This window comes from Dipodomys ordii, unplaced genomic scaffold (assembly GCF_000151885.1).
Source record: "Dipodomys ordii isolate 6190 unplaced genomic scaffold, Dord_2.0 Scaffold189, whole genome shotgun sequence".
In the NCBI taxonomy this organism is placed as follows: domain Eukaryota; kingdom Metazoa; phylum Chordata; class Mammalia; order Rodentia; family Heteromyidae; genus Dipodomys; species Dipodomys ordii.
Genome location: NW_012267405.1, coordinates 1,691,558 through 1,712,129, shown reverse-complemented (window position 1 = coordinate 1,712,129; position 20,572 = coordinate 1,691,558). Strand labels below are relative to the sequence as shown.

The window sequence follows — 20,572 nt, the reverse complement described above, 5'->3', positions numbered from 1 at the left end:
TACTGTCATGTTAGCCAATAGAGATTTAAAGTCACAAAGCTTAAGGCCAAGTAAGAATGACCTGATTTATATCAGAACATTTTTGGAGACTGAAAACAATTTAATCTCTTAAGTAAGCTTCATAATCTCTCTCCCTCTCCCTCTCCCTTTCCCTCTCTTCCTCTCCCTCTGTCTCTCTGTCCCTCTCTGTCTCTGTCTCTGTCTTGCTCTCTGTCTCTCTGTCTCTGTCTCTGTCTCTGTCTCTGTCTCCGTCTCTCTGTCTCTCTCTCTCTCTCTGTCCACAGACATTTTACTTGACCAGGTTACCTTAGAGAAAATAGTGCTGAACTTCAGGCTGTATTTTACTTATATTACTTTAAAAATTGAATTTGTTCAAGTCTTTGCTTACGATTTGTGCCTGGCCTACTGAGGTAGAAAGTATCCACCCATCAGATCCATGGTCTGTCCCGACTCCACCCCTCAACCTCTCCGTGCTCTCACTTGCTAATGTCTTTTATTTTTCTGATAAGTTCTTCATGGGAGATATCTCTCTCTCTCAGCTGTATTTTTAGAGGAAGAGATGAAAGGAGACTGAAAAAATTAAAATCAAGATAAGCAGCCTCTCCTTTGGAATGTTATTAAGAGGATGTGGTCATTTCAAAGTCCTTTTCCCTCTTCTCTGCAGTGTTTGACATCTGAAATCATAGGAGATACTATCATGCCTGGCTTTATTAGCATGGCTAGAGTCACCTGTTTCAAAAAGCCCAGGAGCGTTCACCTGAAATGAAAAGAGGCACGTAGGGAGAGATAAAGGGAAACTCAATGTTGGCAGCAGGAGACGTGGGCTCTCTGCCAGCCCCCTGCAGCTACTGTTAAGTGGCCCCATGAATTTATTTTACAGGGAGATCATTTCCACTATCTGAGTGTACTGGGGCTGTCGTTGTTCGGACAAGCTACAGAAAAGCCAGTTAAGTTGCATAACATGTTCCTCTTCCAAGGAGAACGGGAAGGGGGTAGTAAACCAGGCAAGGGAGTGGGCTGTGGAGATGAGAAGAATTGGCCTTTGGGTATTCAGCAGGGTTTGCAGAGACGGGTCAAAGGGTTCAAGAGAGATTTGGATGGAGGACTGGGCACACCAGTGCCCTGGAGCTCCGACATGTGCCAGCATGGTGAGATCTTACTGGGAAGACAGGTGAAGGAACGCTGGGGTGGAGGGGGGGGAGAGCCGGCTCTGCTGCAGCTGGGAGGAGCCTGGAGCAGCCCCTGAGCACTGAGTTCACCCTTTTATGTCAGCTCATTAGATGGAGCAGTCCTAAAGGATGGAGGAGGCGAGGGGAAGGAGGGGAAGTCCTCCCAGGTGCGATGACCTTGTAGTCCAGAGTTCACGGGAGAATGAAGACTCCAGTGACCCTGCTCGCTGAGTGTGTCACTCAATCAGAACAACCTGACTTGGGTTTGCAGCCTCTTCATGCTTGTGTCACTGATGGCTCGACAGCTGTCCTCTCTTCTGGCCCGTTGCTTTGAGTTGATTAGAATGGCTGTATAGTTCATTGTCCAGTGGAATAAGGAAGCCTGGTGAGCAGGCAGGTGGTTTGACTCTGGCTTTTCAGCACAGGTAGATTTAGTGGGGAAGAGGCCAGGGCAGGAATAAAGGAATCGTCCCACTTGGTGCATCTGTTTAGAGCATCTTCACTATTGTATTAAGGGAAGAGAAGATTGGTAAACTAGCAGGAATTGATTTTTGGATCACTAAAAACTTAAGGCCAAGTTAAAGGAATAAGTAGTTATTAAGTTGAGACTGTTTTAATATGATGCCTGACCTTCAGTAGGAGTTGGATAGTGGCGTTCCATATTGTATGAATTGCTTTGACTTCAAATTGGTTATTTAGGAATTTTCTTGAACTAGGCATGTCTTATTTAAATGTTAAAAGAACCGGGTGTGTATATGAACAGCTGATAATCAAATGTGAGGCGAGTTTGCTGCTTTAAAGGGAGCTGTTTATAAAAACACATGGTGAGAACATTGTTTAAGGAATTTGAGCAGTGCAAAGAAATGAGCAGAAGAGCTGTGAAGAGAGCGAGTTGGAGGGAGAAAGGGAGACTTTGCCTTTAAGGTGTGAGAATGACATCCATTTCTCAAGCAAGTAATGGTCAACAAATGCAACTTATATGACATGAACAATGACCAATCAGAGTGAAAAGCTAGCATAGCCACAGGACGCAAGTACATTACTGATAGTAGTAGAATTAGTTTACTCCAGAATGGGTAGATTTTGGAAGGAGGACAACAGCAGGAGAGGAGGAACAGGAAGCAACACAGAAACAGGCAGCTGGCTGGGAGCTAGATGATTGGAGAGGCTGCCATTTTGAGTGGTGACTTTGAGTGACCAGGATGTAAGGCCTGGAGGCATTTATGGGATGTAGAGTTTCCAAATGATCAATCCTAGCCTTCTTCCTGATGGACAGTGATGGGGAGGAGCCTCGGCCAGTGTTGAGGGAGGGAGTGGTCTGGAGTGATTGGCGCTGCCAAGAATCCCAAGAAATGCCAAACGAGCAGGCCATCATGGGAATTGGTTTCAGGACTGCAGGGGAACATATCTATGCTCAGCTGATTTTTATTTGAGAACTGGGCATCCGTTAGTTTTCTGCAGAATTCAGTGATGTGCATGGCTCTTAAGATGTTTTAGAAGAGTGGTATGTGAGCCTGGGCAGTATTCTTGCTCCCCAAGTTCTTCCAATCTAAGGGCCGTGGGTGATGCGGTTCAAGGCAGAGCCTGAGCACAGGGATGAGCATCGGGAGAACCACTAAGCTGACAAAAATCAGTAAGGGATACAGGAAACCTGATGTTGCTTGATGGGCAAGGTGGTCTTCTCTCTGTGTCCCAGCTCTCTACTATGAGTTTGTGCACAGACTTAGTAAATACCCTCCCTCCCTCCGTTGTCCCTTCCTTCCTTCCTTCCTTCCTTCCTTGCTTGCTTGCTTGCTTCCTTCCTTCCTTTACTCCTTTCCTGCTTTTCTTCCTCTTCTTCTCTAGCTTTCCCTTCTTCTCTCTTTCCCTTCTTTCCTCCCTTCTCTACCTTCCTCCCTCTTCTCTATTCCTTATTTGCTTCCTCCCCCTTTCTCTCCCTTCTTCCCTTCCTTCTCCCTTCCTTCTTCCCTCTCCTCTTCCCTCTCTCCTTCCTCAAAAGCTTAGTTCATGCTGGCTTTGGGTGAGCATCAGGAATACAAGGATGACTAAGGCCAAATAGTCATCTTTGAAAGTGGGATGCAATGCAAATCGGCTACATGTCTGGCTATACTGGGAAAGTCTAAGTGGTGATAGGAGCTTTGGTGGATGAAAAGGAATGATATCTGTGGTGATAATATATAAAAGGAATGAGGTAGAAAGTCTTACAGTGTCTTCGGGGAAACAATGCGAAGCTAACACCAAGAGAATCCTGAGTGCATGCTGCAATATATGATCCATATTTTGGGGGGGGTCTTTGAAGCAGTTGGGGAGTAAGGCGAGGAAGGGAAATGGTGATGAGACTTGCACTTGAGTGGTACCCCTGCTATGGCTGTGGGGGGGCTGTGGGGTTCAGGACCGCATTCAGACACACCACGAGAGCTTCCACCGTATTGCTCAATGCATCCTCCCGGGAGCACCAGCAGCGGCAAAGCCTGGGAGTGTGGTAGAAATGCAGACTCTGGGACTTGCTCAGGTGCACCTGTCATTTGTATAAGATTCCCAGGCACAGTGCTTCTGAGAAGGACTGACTTTTGGAGCCATACTGATGATGGCTCTAGGAGAGAGGACCCAACCTTTTTTCTTCCATCCCTCCACAAACTTACAAACTATCCCATGAGCTCTGCGACCTCTCTTTGGAAAGACTGATTCGAAATGTTTTTAAAGTTTAGGATATTTCAACAATATGAGAAATTCTACCTCCTGCTCTGAGCCCAGGGCAGTTGGGCCATCATGATGAGCCCATGATCTTCCCTCCACCCTTCCCAGGCTTCCTGAATCATTTATTGAAGGTGTCTAGGCTGCACTTTGTATGCTGGGGACACATCCATTGCTGGTCTAGGCAAACAGTCAAAGGAGAGGTCTTCCGGCTAGTGAGAACCTTGAAGGGAGACAGTTGCAGAATTCTTTGGTCCTGTCCATGCAGCTGGTATCAACAGCTCACTAAACCGAGAGAAAGCAAGGTTCTAGGGTTGGATTGTTGGATGGTTTATAGAATGTAAGGCTTTTCCCAGCCTTGGAAGGAGTTTGGGTGTCAGTTTTATCACGAGGGTAATGGAAAGCAGTGAATGGGTAGAAAGAAAATTGGAACACATTGATTTAAACCATATTCATTTTCAAATTGACAATTAGTGACTTGGAAGAAAATCAATCAACCAGTGACTTCCTATTCAGAGGTGACCCTGATCAAGATGCACTGTATTCACAGACTGACATGCTGAACTATGACCCTTTTTACACTTCCTTAAAGATAATTAAAAAAATTAAAGAGATTCTCATTCAAGAAGCTTCCGAAGAATAACAATGAAAGACGTAGGGGGAAAACCCAATAAAACGTAACATTTTATTATTATTATCTTAGAAGGAATTCACCAAAGGCTTCATATTATGCTATGGCATCTTTAATTATAAAAATAAGCAAATAAAATAACTTGCATCTGTCATTACCATGATATGTTTCATAACCTTTATATGCACACGGAGCTTAAAAATGTAATTTAACAATAAATAATGACATATACCAGATATGCTCACTGTTTATTCCAGTACTCAGCCAAAAAATCCTAAATATCATTTAAATTATAAATACATAATGCAAATATAATGGCACAAAAATGTCTAAAGTGCAACCAAATCACGATAGAGAAATCAGACAAAACTGGTCTAGGTTAGTCCCCTCTCCCCCTCCCCGCCATCACTTGGTAGTAAACGCAACAAGAAGCTTTGGGAGCTTAAGGAGGAGTTGGAGGGACTGGGGTGAGAAGAAGAAGAGAAGCAAAAAAACCAAAAGCCAAAACAAAACAATTACCAACATTGTGAGAACTGCTTCTTTCTGTATGTGTCGATATACGATATACGTATTGTAGCTACTGCAGGGAGAAAGGGGATCATGACCATTTGAAGAGGTCATTGCAGAAAGTGGGGGAGTGGGGAATGAGGGAGAGAGAATCGACTGGTTGAAATAAGAGGGAATTTTGCTAGAAATTCTCGTGAACTACTTATCACTCTGGAGTCCTGGCTTAGTGGGGTTTGCAAAATGGACAACAACAACACACACACTTGATTAGCTTTTCTGGTTCAGAGAACTCAGCCTTGCCTGGGGAGGGGCGTGTTGGGGGGTGGGGAGGAGAAAGAAGAGAGTCTAACTTAGAATATGCTCTACCTGATTTCCAAGAGGCTAAGGCAGTGTCCATTTGTTTGGGACCTGGGGATGGGACAGTTCTGAGTATAAAAATGCCCTTAACAATCTGATGTCAGCAACGCTTAGAGGCGGTGTGGGGACGAAGGCAGCCATGTTTGTGCTGCTGCGGCTGCTGTTGGATCTGCTGCTCTTATGCTTGGTCCTTCAGCAGCACATTACTGGTTTTAAAGGCTTTATGGTAAAGTTGTATTGCTTTTCTTTTCTGTTTTCTTTCTTTCTGGAGAGGTACCCTCCTTCTTCCTCCCACCAGGGTCCTTATCAATTGATTTGGTTAACTCTGAAGTTTAGCCTAGTGAGAGTCAAGCACCAATAGTTTCTACCCAAGTGAGTTTGGAGTGGTCCCTGCAGAACTACCCCTCCTCCCTCCTCCTCTCTCAGCATTGACCTTTGGTGGGCAGTGACACTTGTAAGGGGTTATTGGGTTCAAGGACAGTGACCCTGAGAAACTACCGTTGTTCATAGATAGGTTAATCGTTTGGCTTTAGTGCCTGCCATCTTGTAAACATCACGGCAGAAATGATCAAACCACCAGCTCATTTTCTTTTCCTCCTTTCTCTTTCCTTTCCTTTTTTCTTTCCTTTTTTTTTCCTTTTTCTTAATTTTAAGATCCTACAAGAGATGGTCCAGCTGCCAGGACTACTTTAGTGGGCAGCATGCTATAGGACAAAAATGTAAGAGGAGTTTATTAAGGCTGGACAGCCCAGGGTTATTTATACTCCCTCAGCCCCAAGTCCCCCGGACTAAAGACTCAAAGGCTGATTGACTCAGTGGAAAAATCTCACACATCTGCCAGAGTGCCAGGCACTGATGGAAGGTGGGGTGTTAAGAACTGCCACCTTCCGAGGGTATAGTAGGCCTTAGCACTGTCAGCGGTCCAAGCCCAAAGGGGTGTTCTTCCATTGCTGTAATTCCCAGTTGGATGTGACAGAGCTGTTTCAGGATAGGTCTAAGTCAAGTGTAGCCTCTGGGTGGAGGTGGGCTGGGAGACTAACATCTTACCTAAGGTCCTTCAGATAAACCAGTTTGCTTTTCCTATCTCATATATAGGCCCATCTTAAAAGTTCTGATGTTGAGTCAAAACTATTTCTACCCCCTTAGTTATAAAAAAGGCCACAAGGAGCATTTATGTGGATATCTGGAAGTGAGATAGTTATTCCATTCCCAGGAAAAAAAATAAAGCTAAGTTACAAAACTAAATCTATATGCAATAAAGTTATTATATACTGCTTTGTTTAAGCAGAGTCCTCTGGAATTTATGTACAGTACATTAGTTTTCAGCTATTTATATTCCACAGTTAGACCTTAAGATTCTCTGGTTTTTTTTTAAGACAATTGTTAAAGATACTTTTAAAGCTCTGAGCAGTTACAGTACATAAAGATGTTAGCTTTTTGTGTTTCATTCGATGCAAGAAGTTGCAGGCCCAAAGTCTGGTTGGAGAGCCAGGCTTGAGCAATTTGGTAAATGTGTCAGAAAGGAAACTAGACATGGGAGGATCAAGACCATAAGACACTACTAGCTCATTAGAGATCAAGAATTCAAACATGATATTCATATTCGTCCATGGCCAGCACAGATTCATAACACGAATTCCACTTAACATCTTTATGAGCATTGAAGACATGCATTTAAATAAAATGGTTTTGTATCAGTTAACTCTATGGGGCAACCATTCTAAAGGGCTCCACATCTTCAAAGTACAATGACTGACCAGGCAGTTACTTGAATGTTCTGTGTTTGAGGGTGGTTAGAGAGAAGCTGGGAAGAGATATCATGGAGGAAGAAGATAAAAGAAGGTTACGTTCTCCAGAGGAGAGGCAGGATGATCGCACAGATTCTGTTTGTGGGATGGCTGCCATTGCAGAATGTTGAGAAAATGATCACAGAAGCCTAGTTTCATGCAATTTTCTTTAAGTGTGTGGGGGGGTGGGGGATAGAAAATAGGAACTACTTTAAAAAAAAAAACCAAACCAGGCACAGTACACTCAAAATTGGTGTGTCAACACCCCTAAAATGATACTAGTTTGGTGAGGTTATGGATTGAATCTCTCTCCCTGGTTATGCACTCTCGTGGGAGGTGCGTTTGATGTGGGAGGGAGCGTCCCCCTCACCTCGGAGATTCCTGAGGAGGACCTTCAGCTTCTGCGGCTCGTTGGTGCGCCTCCTGTTGAAGTCAGCTCGCGGGTGTGTTTGCCCACAGTGGTCCGTCTGCAGGATGTGGAAGAGGCTTGCCATGTTGGGCCCGATTTTCTCCATCAGGCTGTCTCTGATGGTGCTGACTGTATCTTCATCGCATTCCAGAAGGCTTCGGATAAGTCTGTTGTAGTATCTGCATGAGGAAAGGGAATGCATGGTGATAGTCATTTGTAAGAACCTGGCTTGGCCCAGGACACCAGCCCATACCACTCCCCCAGCCGCCCAGCCCTGCAGATGGCCAGTACTTCATCAGTGGCAGTGGCATTTGCATCCCTAACTTACACAGTGTCTTTTGAGTCTGAGCGCTGTGCTCCCTGGGTTTATGACGTCATGCAAGACAACTCCACCTTAGTGTTCTAGCTTTACTAGGTTTAGATGCCACTTTGCACAGAAGGCTGACTGGGATATTGGCATGTTTGAGCACTGTAGAATCTTAGCACTACATGGGACCCCAGGGATGCTGTAAGCAACCTCTTTTTTTTTTAATGGAGAAGAAATTAAGATGGGACGGCTGAAGTGACACCGAGTTAATGGCAGAAGTGGGATTTCATCAAATACAACAAATACAATCAGGTGACTCCAGCAGCCAATGCTTATGCTGGTAGCGAGTGAACCTGGATTTATAGTTGTTTGGCTATGGAGTTGTCATTTTCCTTTTTCTTGGTGGTGTAGGTGTTCAGCCACATGAGCACATTAGTGCTGATTTTGACTAAACTTCCACCTAAACCCCCTGTCTTCGGTGGCCCTTACATTTTTGTTCCACAAAATATACTTTGTCTCATAGTCAGCCAGTCTTAATAAAGGCTAATACAGGAAGTGTTTTTCATGCTTCCTCCAAAATGCCACTAAAGTCAGAACACAAGGTAGTGAGGATATTTAAAAGGGAGGATGAATGGTCCTTAAGCATCCATGCCTCTGTAACTCCATGAAAACATCTCTCATTGTGCTGGATTTTATTGGCCTCTTCCTTTTCTTGGATTTTTTTTTTTTTTTTTGGTTGTGGGGCTTGAACTCTGGGCTGGGCGCTGTCCTTCAGCAATTCAGCTCAAGGCAAGTGCTCTACCACTTGAGCCATAGTGGTGAATTGGAGATAAGAGTCTTGTAGACTTTGCTGTCAGGGCTGGTTTTGAACCACAATCAGCCTTCTGAGTACCTAGGATTACAGTGAGCCACTCATGCCTGGCTTTTTTGAATATTTTACAGATATTAGGTTACCATCTCAGAGACTGTTTTGGATGCTTCCATGATTAGGTTGTTTTCATGACTAATCCGGACATTTATTGAAGGCAGGATTATGTCCTCATTTCATTATGTCCTATCTCAGACATGACTAAGGTTCATCAGGCTATCCTGCCTGCTTAGTGGAGATTTGCAAATTTACTTGTGGCTATTAAGGAAATAGAACTTAAAAAAAAAAGCCCTATAATTCCTTGCAGTAAATCATGATTTTTCTTAATACAAGTTGTAGTGCTAGGTCTAGTATACTTTTGAAAAAGGGGAAAAAACCCTTGTATTTAGTATACATTCTCTTCATCAGTGGAGCAAATTCTTTACAACTCCCCAAATGATGAAGCTAAGTGTTATGGCTCAGAAAGGATTAAATTGTCTTAACATTTAGAAGGTAAGAATGACTTTGTGCTGTCCCCTGGGAGACAGCTCAGGTATTTTCCAATTTGAGTTGGGATGCCTGTGCTCCATTTTGAGGTGACAGTTAGTTAGCAGAACGCATTAGCCCTTCATTTCATTGATAGGAGACTCTCCTGACGATGATGACCTGCTGTACTGATGCGAAGAAACCCTTTCCTTAGAGGAGCCTAAGGATCTCTGGGGCCCCCGGGGTCTTCCATGAAAAGAAACCTGTTTATTTTTAACTCACCTCCCAGAGTACAGGATCAAACATCTTTCCAGAATAACTTAACCCCCAGAGAGGTCCTTTCAAAGAAGGACAGTAAATAGAGTGGAACATGGATAATTAAGCAAAGCGTTTGCCCTTCTGTGTGGGAGAGAATGAAGAGTAGTGGCTGGGTCATCCACAGTCCTGGCTGTTACCAACCCCCCTGCCTCTCCCCGCCTCCCCCCACCCCCAGGACAATTAAGTCCAGCTGTGAGCAAAGCTGGGATTCTCTGGCACAGAGGACGATTTTCCAACCCTTTGGAATGATAAAGCTCATGAGCCAAGCAGAGCTTACTTGGATGGAGAAATGGGGAGAAAGCTGGAGTTGGAAAAATTTAGAATAAACAACTTGGTACCAATAGTTTCAGACGTTTAAGTACACTTGGATGTCAGGGCATCTGGTAACCCCTGGGCTCTGCCAGGACCTGGATCCCTTGGATGACTGTGTCTATTTCAGAGGGTAATTAGTTCCTCGAGGATGAGGTCTAGCAAGGACTTCAGAATTTAGAAGTTAACCCTTCTACTTTGAAAGAACCACTCACGCCAGATGAGCACCCACACGAGATGGGAAAAGTGTCATCTTTTCTTAGAAAGAAGCAGAAAGAATGGAAAATTCTTCTTAGAAAGAATCGGGGCTATGTGTCTGGATGAAGAGGTTTAATCCCCTTAAGGAAACCACGCTTTTCTGCCTGGCCTTATAGCTTTAGGCTCGTCTGATCCTTTGTGCCCCCTTGTCCTCTCTGTCAGAGCATCTGTGGCTTGTACAATGGCCTCTGCCTTTAGTGTGTCATTCCTTGATGATTCCTGCCCGAGCTCAGCGTTCCTTGGCAGTGACCCTCACCAGCCCGACTGCCTTCAGTGGTCAAACTCCGAATGTATCCCTTCCTTACTGCTTCCTTTTTGGAACCCTATAAACTCAGCTTCTTAAAGTGGAAAATAGTGCATGGCTCCTCAGACTAAGCATATGTCAGGCTATCTTGATGTCAGCATAGCTAACCCTCCCGTCTCCCTTAAGGCTGGAATGTGACATTCACTTCTGGAGTACATTGGCCAATGAGATCTTTCCTATACAGGTCACCCAGAGACTTAGGTTATTTAAGATGCTGAACATCCAGCAAAAACTGCCTTAGTAATGCTCCTGTTATGAGTATAGATATGGGAAAACATGCCTATTTTTCTTTGAAGAAAGTGAATGTAAAATTAATTTGTATACACCATGATGTGTGTATATATATATATATATATATATTTTCAATTATGCTTGATATTCTATTTTTGGTTTGTGAATATTTCTTGCAGAATTTTTTTTAACGGTTGCCATTTTTTGAAGTAGAAATCAAAATAGCTTGGCTCAAAGCCATGATAATTCTGGGACCAGCTCTGTTACTTAGAAGCTGTGTGACCTTCAGCAAGTCCCTTCTCTCTCTGAGCCTCCTCCATTCCTTGCTCAGGAAAGTGAGGCCATCACCCCTGGCCAGTGGCAGTCTATGTTTCCAGTCTACGCTTTTATTCTTGCTTTAAGTAAAAAGAGTACAGTCTAGAGGAAGCCCCTTCCTTTCCCAGGGAAGTTAGGGCTAGTTAAGATTCTCTTCTTCATTTTTCTAGCACTGATGGTGGGTGGAGGGGTGGTACTTCAAGGATTTGGTGGGGTAAGTGTTCTGACCTCTCAGCATAGAAGGACCTATTAAAGCATACTTTCTTCCCACTTGGAAAAGTCTGTTCCTGCCTTTTATTTTATTCCCCCCCTCTTGGTAGAGAATAAGATCAGATATTCTCCATAGCTACTCTTTCAGCCATGCTTCCCCAAATACACACATACTGCCTAGGAACGTTCTGTGTGAGGGTTTATAAATAGTCCTTTGTTTCCCTTGATCAATATTATTCTTCTGTTTCCTGTTCCCTATCCATGCCCCAGAGAATTGGACGCTTTGCCAGTTTTCCCACTCTGGGTCTGGGTTGGTGTAATTGGTTCCCAAGCCTTGCACGGTCCTGCCTGTTTGACCAACTCTGACCATTTCCACCCCCGCCCCCCCGGCATAGAAGGATCGGTTGGCACAGTCAGCTTGGGGAATATTTTAGTTCCCTTTTTTCTTCTGGGTGCACCTCTGTCATGGAAACCTTCCTCCTCCTCCCCCCCACCCCCCCCACCCTAGTTCTGTGTCCTGGTCTAGTCACAGAGTCTTGGATTCTCCCAGCTCCAAATCTCATGCTGGATAAGTCACAGGAAGGTGGAATGAACCTGTAACTACTTCCTTTTGCGATTCTGTGCCAACTGGCAGCCAGTTTGCATGTGTCTATGGTGGGACAGAGGCTGGGAAAGCAGGATGTTTCAGGCGGGTGAGGAGCTTAAATAGAGCGAGTCAAGCCCAGCCTGGAACCGGAAATCTCTACAGTCCCGAGCAGGAATAATATTAGCCAACTGTGAAGTGAAATACTTGGAAAAAGGTAAGCCTTGCATGAGAGAGTCCGTGGTTCAAGAGTTTGCGACTTCCCTCTTGCTGACCTTTCCTATTAAGCGTAAGATCAAATAAGTAATCAAGATATAAAAGGGAGACAGGTAGACTTCTTTGTGACCATTTTTAGAAGGTGCTGTAAGCAAGGCACCGTGGAAAGGAATAATGATCTGGTAAAGCATTCTCTTGACTGGTCCTTTTAGGTAAATGGAGGGCCCCAGTTCAAAATCTGCATCTTCTCTTCTATAGCACCTCTCCCTTCCTAAGGGAGAATACTATTTCAGCTGAAATGAGAGAGATCAGAAGTGTCTTGAAATTGCTTGAAAGCCTTATTATGAATCATATTTGTCACATAATCCTTAAGGATCCTTTAAGGATCTCAGCATATGATAATGTCTTTGTCCACACATCCCTCCCTGTTATGGCGCAAGCATGGGCTTTGTCCTTAGTTTTCTGGCTAAGAATTCTTTGTTTCTTTTCCTTAGGGTGAAGGGAGTCTCTGACAAATAGTTAAGCCTGGCACCCCTACCCCTATGTAATAAGACTCTTCCTAGAAGAATTTTAAAACCAAGATCCATACAAAGAGACACGCCACTTAACAGCCTGATTATCTTGTGCTGAGAGAACTGGTTAAAAACCTATGATAGAGTCGCTTCCAAGCGAGGCCTTCACAAGTGAGTTCCATAAATTGACTTGCAGTTCTGAAGGGACCTAACCTGTAGTCAAGATGAATTAGAAGTTTTACAAAGGTTACACGTTGTGGGGTCTTAACCTATCAGAAGGGGCAGCTGATCTTCTACCTGCATGCATGTGCTTACGTGACTAAATCACCTCCCTGCCCCCACCCCTCCAAGCTCCCAGGACTTGGCTGTTACTACTCTCTGAAGAAAGGTAGCAGAACCTTGGATAGGGTATTAATCTAGGGAATCAGAAGAACATTGATCTTGGTGAATTATATGCAAATATTCATCATAGAAATTCAAGAGTGAGAGTGAAGTTTTCGGGCCAGAGCATCCCACAACTGGCCTCTACTACCCCCAATCCATCCACACCCACCCTGGAACTAGAGTGCCAGCTCTCCCAGACATCAGAAGTCCACTCCTCAGCTGGCACAGACCATGAACCTGAGGCACAGCAAGGCCTGGTGCTTAGATACAGTAGGAGCTCAGTGACTTGGGGTCACCTGGGAGCAGCTGTGCATGTGATCTGGGAAGCCATTGATGTGATCTCAGACTAGAGGGATGGGATGACATAAGGCCTCGAAGGGAATGTGAGAATGGTCCTGGCTAGCCATTGCACTTTTTTTTTTTAATGCAGAGGCAATCCAGCTCTCAGGGAAGTGAGATGGGCTGTTCTAGGTTATCTGGTGAAATATCTGGCTGGGTTAGGACTGATGGGAAAAGTGTGCAGATTCGATAATCATCTGCATTATGACATTTGACCAGGGACTTAAAAAATATGGCCAATTGCTCTGCTTGCAGACTCATAATTTCAGACAAAGCTGATGCTTGAAAAGGTGGTTTCCAGAAGCTTTGCCATTTCCTTTGGGCTTATGTCAAGAAGTGGACAAAGAAATTGCACCCAGGGATTGCTGCAAATGAAGCTTTCTGCTAGCTGCATGGAAAGACTTTTCCTGTAACAGTGGGGGGAAAAATCCAAGCTGCTTCAACTGTCACAACCAATCACAAGCATATTTTTCCTGCAAAAGCTGGGAAGACTGCAGGCTAAAATAAGAGCGTGAGTGTGGCATTTTAACACTCCTCCCGGTCTTGTTCTGCCAGCCAGCGCCCCCTCCCCCTCCCCGGACTGCAAAGATGGGGGCCTGGTTGGTACCTGTTGGGGAAGTGATTGGGCAGCTGGACAACTTCCGTAATGGCTTCTGGGTTCCGCTTGGCGATGCTGCACATGTTTAGCTTGCTGTAGCACTCTTCCTGCACCTCGGCAATCATCCTCTGGAAAGTAGAGCATCTCCGAATGGCGACGAAGACCTTGGCAGTGACCCCGTTGGCAATGCATTTTAAGCTCTCTTTGACAAATGCTTTTCCCTGCCATCGAGAGGAGACAGGAGGGAAAGCTTTAGCTTGACCTGACAGAAGAGTTGGGTGGACAACATGGGGCTGGTATTATGGTGTGTGTGTGGGTGGGGTAGGGTGGGGGGTGGCGGGGGCGTGCTTTGGTATTACATTGACACATCCTTGCCATTAGAAGATTGTATGCCATGGCTAAGAAGGAAAACATAAAAGCCAAAACCAAAACCCTTTCTCCCTGACTATCTTGAGAATTGAATGGTACAGAAAGAAGATGAAAAGAAAAAGAATTAAAAGAAAAAGGAGGCACCATTAGTAATCCCTCTGCAGCTTTAAAAATCGTCCTAACCCAACTTTCACACTCTTGGTATTGAGACCTTAATCCTTCAGATTATCTAGCCTAGCATGTTAAGCCATACAACATGCACTACTTTGTTAGAATATTTATTTTATTATATTGTTTGTTTCCTTTTGAAGAGATCAAGATTTTTCCCCTCAGCCTCCTGACCCCCAGCCTTTGCCACCTCCTTCCAGTCACACATGGGGGTGAATCTTATCCAGAACCTACTTCCTGGCCCAAAGCATGTGTGTGTGTGTGTGTGTGTGTGTGTGTGTGCTTTCCAGAATCTACTTCCTGGCCCAAAGTGTGTGTGTGTGTGTGCACGCATGCGCACATGCACGTGTGAGCATGCACCCTGGGATGGTATTTGGAGAAAGAGGTTGGAAAACAGGGCTGGTTCTCTCCAAGACCGGTTCCTAAGAGTAATATCTTGTACTCTTGTTGAAGACATGCAGCCATTGGGGACAGAGGTCATGGGCCTTATTACCTGAGTGTCAAATTTGGCAGCGCTGTACAAGAAGGATTTACAGATGTCAAACATTCCATCGGTGTCACAGGTGGAGTTTTCCAGGCAGGCAAACGCCCCGCAGCCAACCTGCAGGGCACTGTTGAGGCAGCGAACCACTTCAGCTGGAAGAGACAAGCACATCCAGTCTGGGTCAAACCAAGGGGTCGGTCCCATGAGAACAGAGGCCAAGTTCAAAGGCAGGGGATGGGAGCTGATCTCAGAAGTCAGTGCTGAGGTGAGGGCCACTAGATAGGCCCATCTGGAGGATTAGAGGTGAGCGAGGAGGGTGGACTGTTGCTTCTAGGAGCCAGCACACAGGAAGCTGGGATGAGTTCTCCTTCTGAGACTCATTCTCTAGGTCTCGTGACTACCTACATATTGATGGTTGGAATCCAGGCAATGCTTCATGACTGCTCTTTAGAAGACTAGAGAATCTAGCTGGCTACTTAAAAAAAAAACAAAAAACAAAAAACCCACACTGGAATAAAAGCCATAGGATTCAAATCCAAATGTCAGAGGGGAATTGGCCAGGAGTCTATTTGAAGGGAGACTCCAATTTTGGGGCTTTTCACTTACCCTTGCTTTGGCAGAAAGAAATCTGTTCTGTCTATGCCTCCCCCCACCCCCAAACCCCTTGACAAGATAGTCTTTAGAGGTGTGGATCATCTCTCCTAGTACAAACCTTTTATTTTTACAAAGAGAAAAGAAGCAGGTGTGCAAGAACAAGGCCAAGGCACCCCCTTTGCAAGAGCATGGAAGGGGGGAACCCTGCAAAGAACTTGCATGAGGCTTTTTAGATTGGGGATAAAATTTCCCATAAAAGTAAATTCTCTCCTACAGAAAGGGGTGGGGTGGGGGAGTGTTCTGGCAGGCAGGCAGCTCCGGCAAGAAATGATCTGTAGCCTTGGTATAGGAGGATTCTCCTGGGAGATCAAAAGCAAGCGAGGCAATCCGAGGCAGCCCCACCCCCTCCCACCACCCGCAGCCTCTGGGATGTTACAAGTCATTTCCCTAATTATATATTTCCACGGATTTCAAATTATAACTTTGCTTTAAGCAGTTTTAATATGCATTAGGGCTGCTATTGTTTTAGGCAAGCTGGAATTGTGAATCACAGCATCTCTATAGCAACAAAGTACAAAAGGAAGTAGGGTAGAGCCCCTCCTCTGGGCAGGGACCTGAGCTCCAGCAAGGAGAGTCCTCCAGCAGGGCCCTGACACCTGCGATGCTATCTTGGCTGACAGGTGGGGGGGGGGGACAGAGGACAGAGCTGGGAAGGGGCATGCAGAGGGCTCAAGGGACAGCGGTGTCACTGCGGGCTTCCTAACGCCCTTTTCCCTTCAGAGGCTCATTAGCTGCTCCAGGGAGTCAGGGCGAAAGTAAGACCACCACCTTGGAGAAATAGCTGCTTATTTTCACAAATAGTCTCTTTTTTCCCCCCTTCCCTTAGGGACTCTGGAGTCCTGGGCTGCCCAGGGGGTGTTTGAATGGAGCTCAGCGCGGAGGAGGAAAGGCAGTGGTGCTGGGGGTGGGATGTTGTAGGGTTTGCTCTGAATCCACCCTGGGTTTGTCTGATTTGAGGATTAGGGTTCTGAAGAGAGAGCGAGCTTCTCCAGGTTGAGGCAGAGAAGTCAAGTTACAGGGTTTTCAAGGGGAGAGAGAGAGAGAGAGAGAGAGAGAGAGAGAGAGAGAGAGAGAGAGAGAGAGAGAGAGAGAGAGAGAGGCATGAGACAAGCCGTGTCTCACCTTAAGACCGGCTTCTGGAAAGTATGGAGTGCGCTTTGAAGCATGCCAACATTCAAGGCTTTCCATGCCCCCTCCCCCTCAAGAGGGTACGTGCCAGATTTCAGGCAATCAGGCTGGGCTTATGCAATGAAATACCCTCAGCCGAGCGCCCAGCTTCTTCGGTAGTCGCATGCAATCATTAAACAAAGGAGCTCTACTTCTTAAGGCTATTGGGTTACACTGGCAGTTTATTGCCACCAGGCATGAAGTACATTTATTATCAAGATCAGCCACCACAGGCACAGTTGCAAAAGTGAGAGGTAAATGAGGGCAGCTCTTTTTTGGGGGGGTGGGGTGGGGTGGGGGGGAGAAGAGAAAACGGGTCCTGGGTTGGCGCTGGCTTACCTGAGGTCTGAGATGCCACCCGGGATTTCCTGGGGCTCACAGAGTCATTCTGCTCTGCCTCATGGCTTGCAGAAACGCCGATCACCAGCACCAGAAGTACTGCTGAGTTTTGGAGCATTCTCTGAGAAGTTTCCGCTAAGTTGTTGGTTTTTTTTTTTTTCCTTTCCTCCCCCCCCCCTTTCCTCTTTCCCCCTCTGGGCTTGAGTGAAGATGTGGATCTGGATATGCTGAATTCTTAGGTGGGGATTTGATGAGGATTTTTTTTTCTTTGCTGCTGCTGCTGCTGCTGCTGCTCCTCCTCCCCCCCTCCTCCACCTCCTCCTCCTTCAGCTGCAGTCGCTGCTTCTTGAACCTCTCTGGCTTTTTGCAAACTGGGGGCCTAAGAGCTGCACCCAGGGATTTTATAGCCGTTCTTATCGGTCCTGGGGATCAGGGACCAATCAGATCCCTCAACTGGTCTGTTTAGCCAATAGGAGGACACGCTTATTCAGCTGGAGCTTTTTGACTTCTTAGAAATATTTTCCAGAAAATTAAAAGTACCTGCTGCCAATATTTTATGTGTGTGTGTGTGTGTGTGTGTGTGTGTGTGTGTGTGTGTGTTTGAGTGAGTAGGGATGTGTGAAAAAAAAGCTATACTCATATAATTAAATGATCATTTTGTATTGATTAAATTAGAGAGAGATTGTGAAAATCTCTCCTAAGTGCCTTTGAAATGTATTCTTTTTTTTTTAAATAAATGAACGACTGGGGTTGGAGCTGGGTGGCGTGGTTGGGATAGAGAGATATAATCTGTTGAATTAGAATTGAATCAGAATTGAATCTAATTTACAGCAGGTTCACTTTCATTTGACCAGTGTTCTCTGTAATATCCCCAATTTTTTTTTGCCTGTATGTGATCACATGTACTGTGCACCCATGATATCTTTCTGTGGTTCGTGGGCATCCTGAGTTCTTCTATACATGCATGAGCCCTCAGGAGGGGTGGATGTGAATAGAAAAGCCCTGGTAAGCTGTGATTTTACAGTTCTGAGTTGTGGGCCCAGCTTCTCTATTGATCTGCATCATGACCTTGGCCTCATGCTTTTACTTTACTTTTCCATTTGGTAAATGCCAACATTGGGACTCTGTGATTTCTCACACCTCTAAAATGACCCTGATTCTCTAGTGACAGATGAGAAGACTTCTGTCTTCTAAGCAGACCCGTACACTTCAGGAGTGTTAGCTACTATAGGCATGTGCATGCACAGCTCACACTACACTCAACAGGGAGACATCAGGAATGCCTGAAAATTAATAAAGTGTGTATTCAAGCCAAGCAACTTTATAATCACGTTGAAACAATAAGCTGGCCAAAGCAAGACTAAACCTGCTGGGTAAACCAGTTCACTTCTTGGGGGGTGGGAAGGAGGCAGGGAGGGGCATGGGGGTGGGGGAAGACGAGACTGGGAAGAAGGTATAGAGAAAGACCAAGATGTGTAGGAGAGAAGACTGATAAACTCTAGACTTAATGGGAAAATTACAGTGGAATCACAAATCATGTCTAGTATAGCTGCTCATATTCTCTTGTAAGTAGGCTCTAGGCAACATAGAGGCTTGTCCGTAACTTGTGAAGGTAGTTAATGATCCATCCAAGGACTTCTTAGGGTGTATGAAGGTGGTCATTAAGGCTGGGGTAAGGTGGAGGGATTAAACAATGAAACCTTTAAACATTTTTTTTCAGGAGGTGAATGAGAAAGGCCATTGGTGATTGCACAGACTTGGACAGGATGATCTTGTTAAGGAAGGCTTCTAGAGGCTTCAGTTTAAGTCCTAAAGTCTTCACTTGAGTTTGTTTTTTTTTTTTTAACCATGCTGATTTTATCTATCACCAACCAGATAGAGAATCAGCTGTACATGTGTGGGGGGAACTGAGATTTGCTGGGTGATGTACAGCCCATCCTTTGCAAAAAACAAAACAAAACAAGTAGTTGTTGGAAGCAGGAACATGAGCTGGAAAATGGATGAAGGAATAGAAGTCCAGGAAATGACTAAAAGAGAGGAAACAATGTTCAGATTTTCATTAAATAATTTGGACATTTTAATTTACGTCAACAGTATTGGTAGTTTGCTGGTGCTGAGAGATGAATAGGGAGAGTAAAAGTGAAGACATTGACCTAGGCAAATGAACAAGTCTTGACCTTAAAGGATTTGCAGCCAAGCTGGGAAGATGGCAAATCTTACTGATAACCAGCTTCCCAAAGCCTCCATCATCAGGACATCATCTGGGTGAGGCACAAGCAGAGACTGGCTAGGTGGAAGGAAGGCTTGATGGATGGATTCTTGAGCATGAAATGTGGGGGAAAGATGGGATCCTTTTTGGCTGTTTAGTAAGAAGTTAGTTAAATCTGTTGATGTGTCATTTTTTTAAAAACAAAAACATAATTCTTGTTTGCGGAAGCTTTATTTCTATTGCTTTGGGAAGAAATAGTGAATATATGGGTCTTTTGGGCACTGGTGGCTCACACCTATAATCCTAGCTCCTCAGGAGGCTGCGATCTGAGGATCAAGGTTTGAAACCAGCCTGGGCAGGAAAGCCCACGAGACTGTTGTCTCGAGTGGAAGTGGAGTTGTGTCTCCGAGTGGTAGAGCACTAGCCTTGAGCAAAGATAAGAAAAAAGCTCAGGGGCAGTGCCCAGGTCCTGAATTCACGTTCTATGATGGACAAATGAAAATAAAGAACTAAAAAAACAAACACAAGAGAAGAAAAGAAAAAGAAGTCTCTTCCAGAAAGGAAACAAGAAGACAGACACATATTCTTCCCGAGGCTTTTGGCCTCACTCCTCAGCACACTCTGTGTGCTTGGATGCTGTTTACGGTGAAGGTGTCCCTGTGTGTGGCTCCAGCTGGGTTTCCTCGTATTGGTCCACTGGTTTGATGAGGTGATGGATCATCTCCACCATCTACTTCCTTCTTCCAACTCTCTGATGCACTCACCAGAACACGGTGTCCTGCAAGTTTCAGGATTTTTTTTCCCTGATGTTGATTTTTATTCTCCTTATTTTGCTCACTCACCTTTGTAGGCCTAGTGGATGGTTGCTAGGTGTGGCAAGTGGTTCACCATGAAAGGTGAGCTGTCATTGGAGGAAATAGAATGATAGTCAGGTCAGACAGCCTGGCTGAATAAACCTAGTGTGTACCCGAAATGCCCAGCATCGAGCTCCTTCCCCGAAATCCACCACAAGTCTATCCAAATGCTCACTCATCATGCTGCTGTGTTGGATTTTACGTAGCAATGACATAAGTGTTGGGAACTTGCAACTTCCTGGGGGACAAGGAGTCTGACAGAATATGGAAGAGCTTGATCATCAGATTCAGAGTTTGAATTTTATCTTCTGAACAATAGGGAGGCATTAGGGCTCTTTCGAGACAGGATTTCCCTCTGTAATACAGCCTGGCCTGGAACTTGCTAATATGCAACCCTTCCCGACTCTTGTCTTCCGAGTGCTGTGATTACAGGCAGGTACCATGACACCTGGCTTTATTAGGGTTCCTGTTTTGGAATTATTAGATGATGTGTGGATGTCTGGAGAAGCTCTTTTCAACATGCATGCGATGGTTTGGAGGAAAAGAAGCTTGGAGGC

General features: G+C 45.1%; 1 protein-coding gene across 1 annotated transcript; it reads right to left on the bottom strand.

Annotated features, from left to right (window-relative positions):
- Positions 1 to 4,530: 4,530 nt before the first annotated feature.
- Positions 4,531 to 17,325, bottom strand: Stc1 (stanniocalcin 1). The gene is made up of 4 exons (XM_013034464.1): positions 16,953 to 17,325; positions 14,802 to 14,944; positions 13,781 to 13,992; positions 4,531 to 7,733 (listed from the first exon to the last, which is right to left on the bottom strand). The coding sequence occupies exons 1-4, from the start codon at positions 17,068 to 17,070 to the stop codon at positions 7,463 to 7,465; spliced, it is 744 nt and encodes a 247-aa protein (XP_012889918.1). The 5' UTR covers positions 17,071 to 17,325; the 3' UTR covers positions 4,531 to 7,462.
- Positions 17,326 to 20,572: the final 3,247 nt, after the last annotated feature.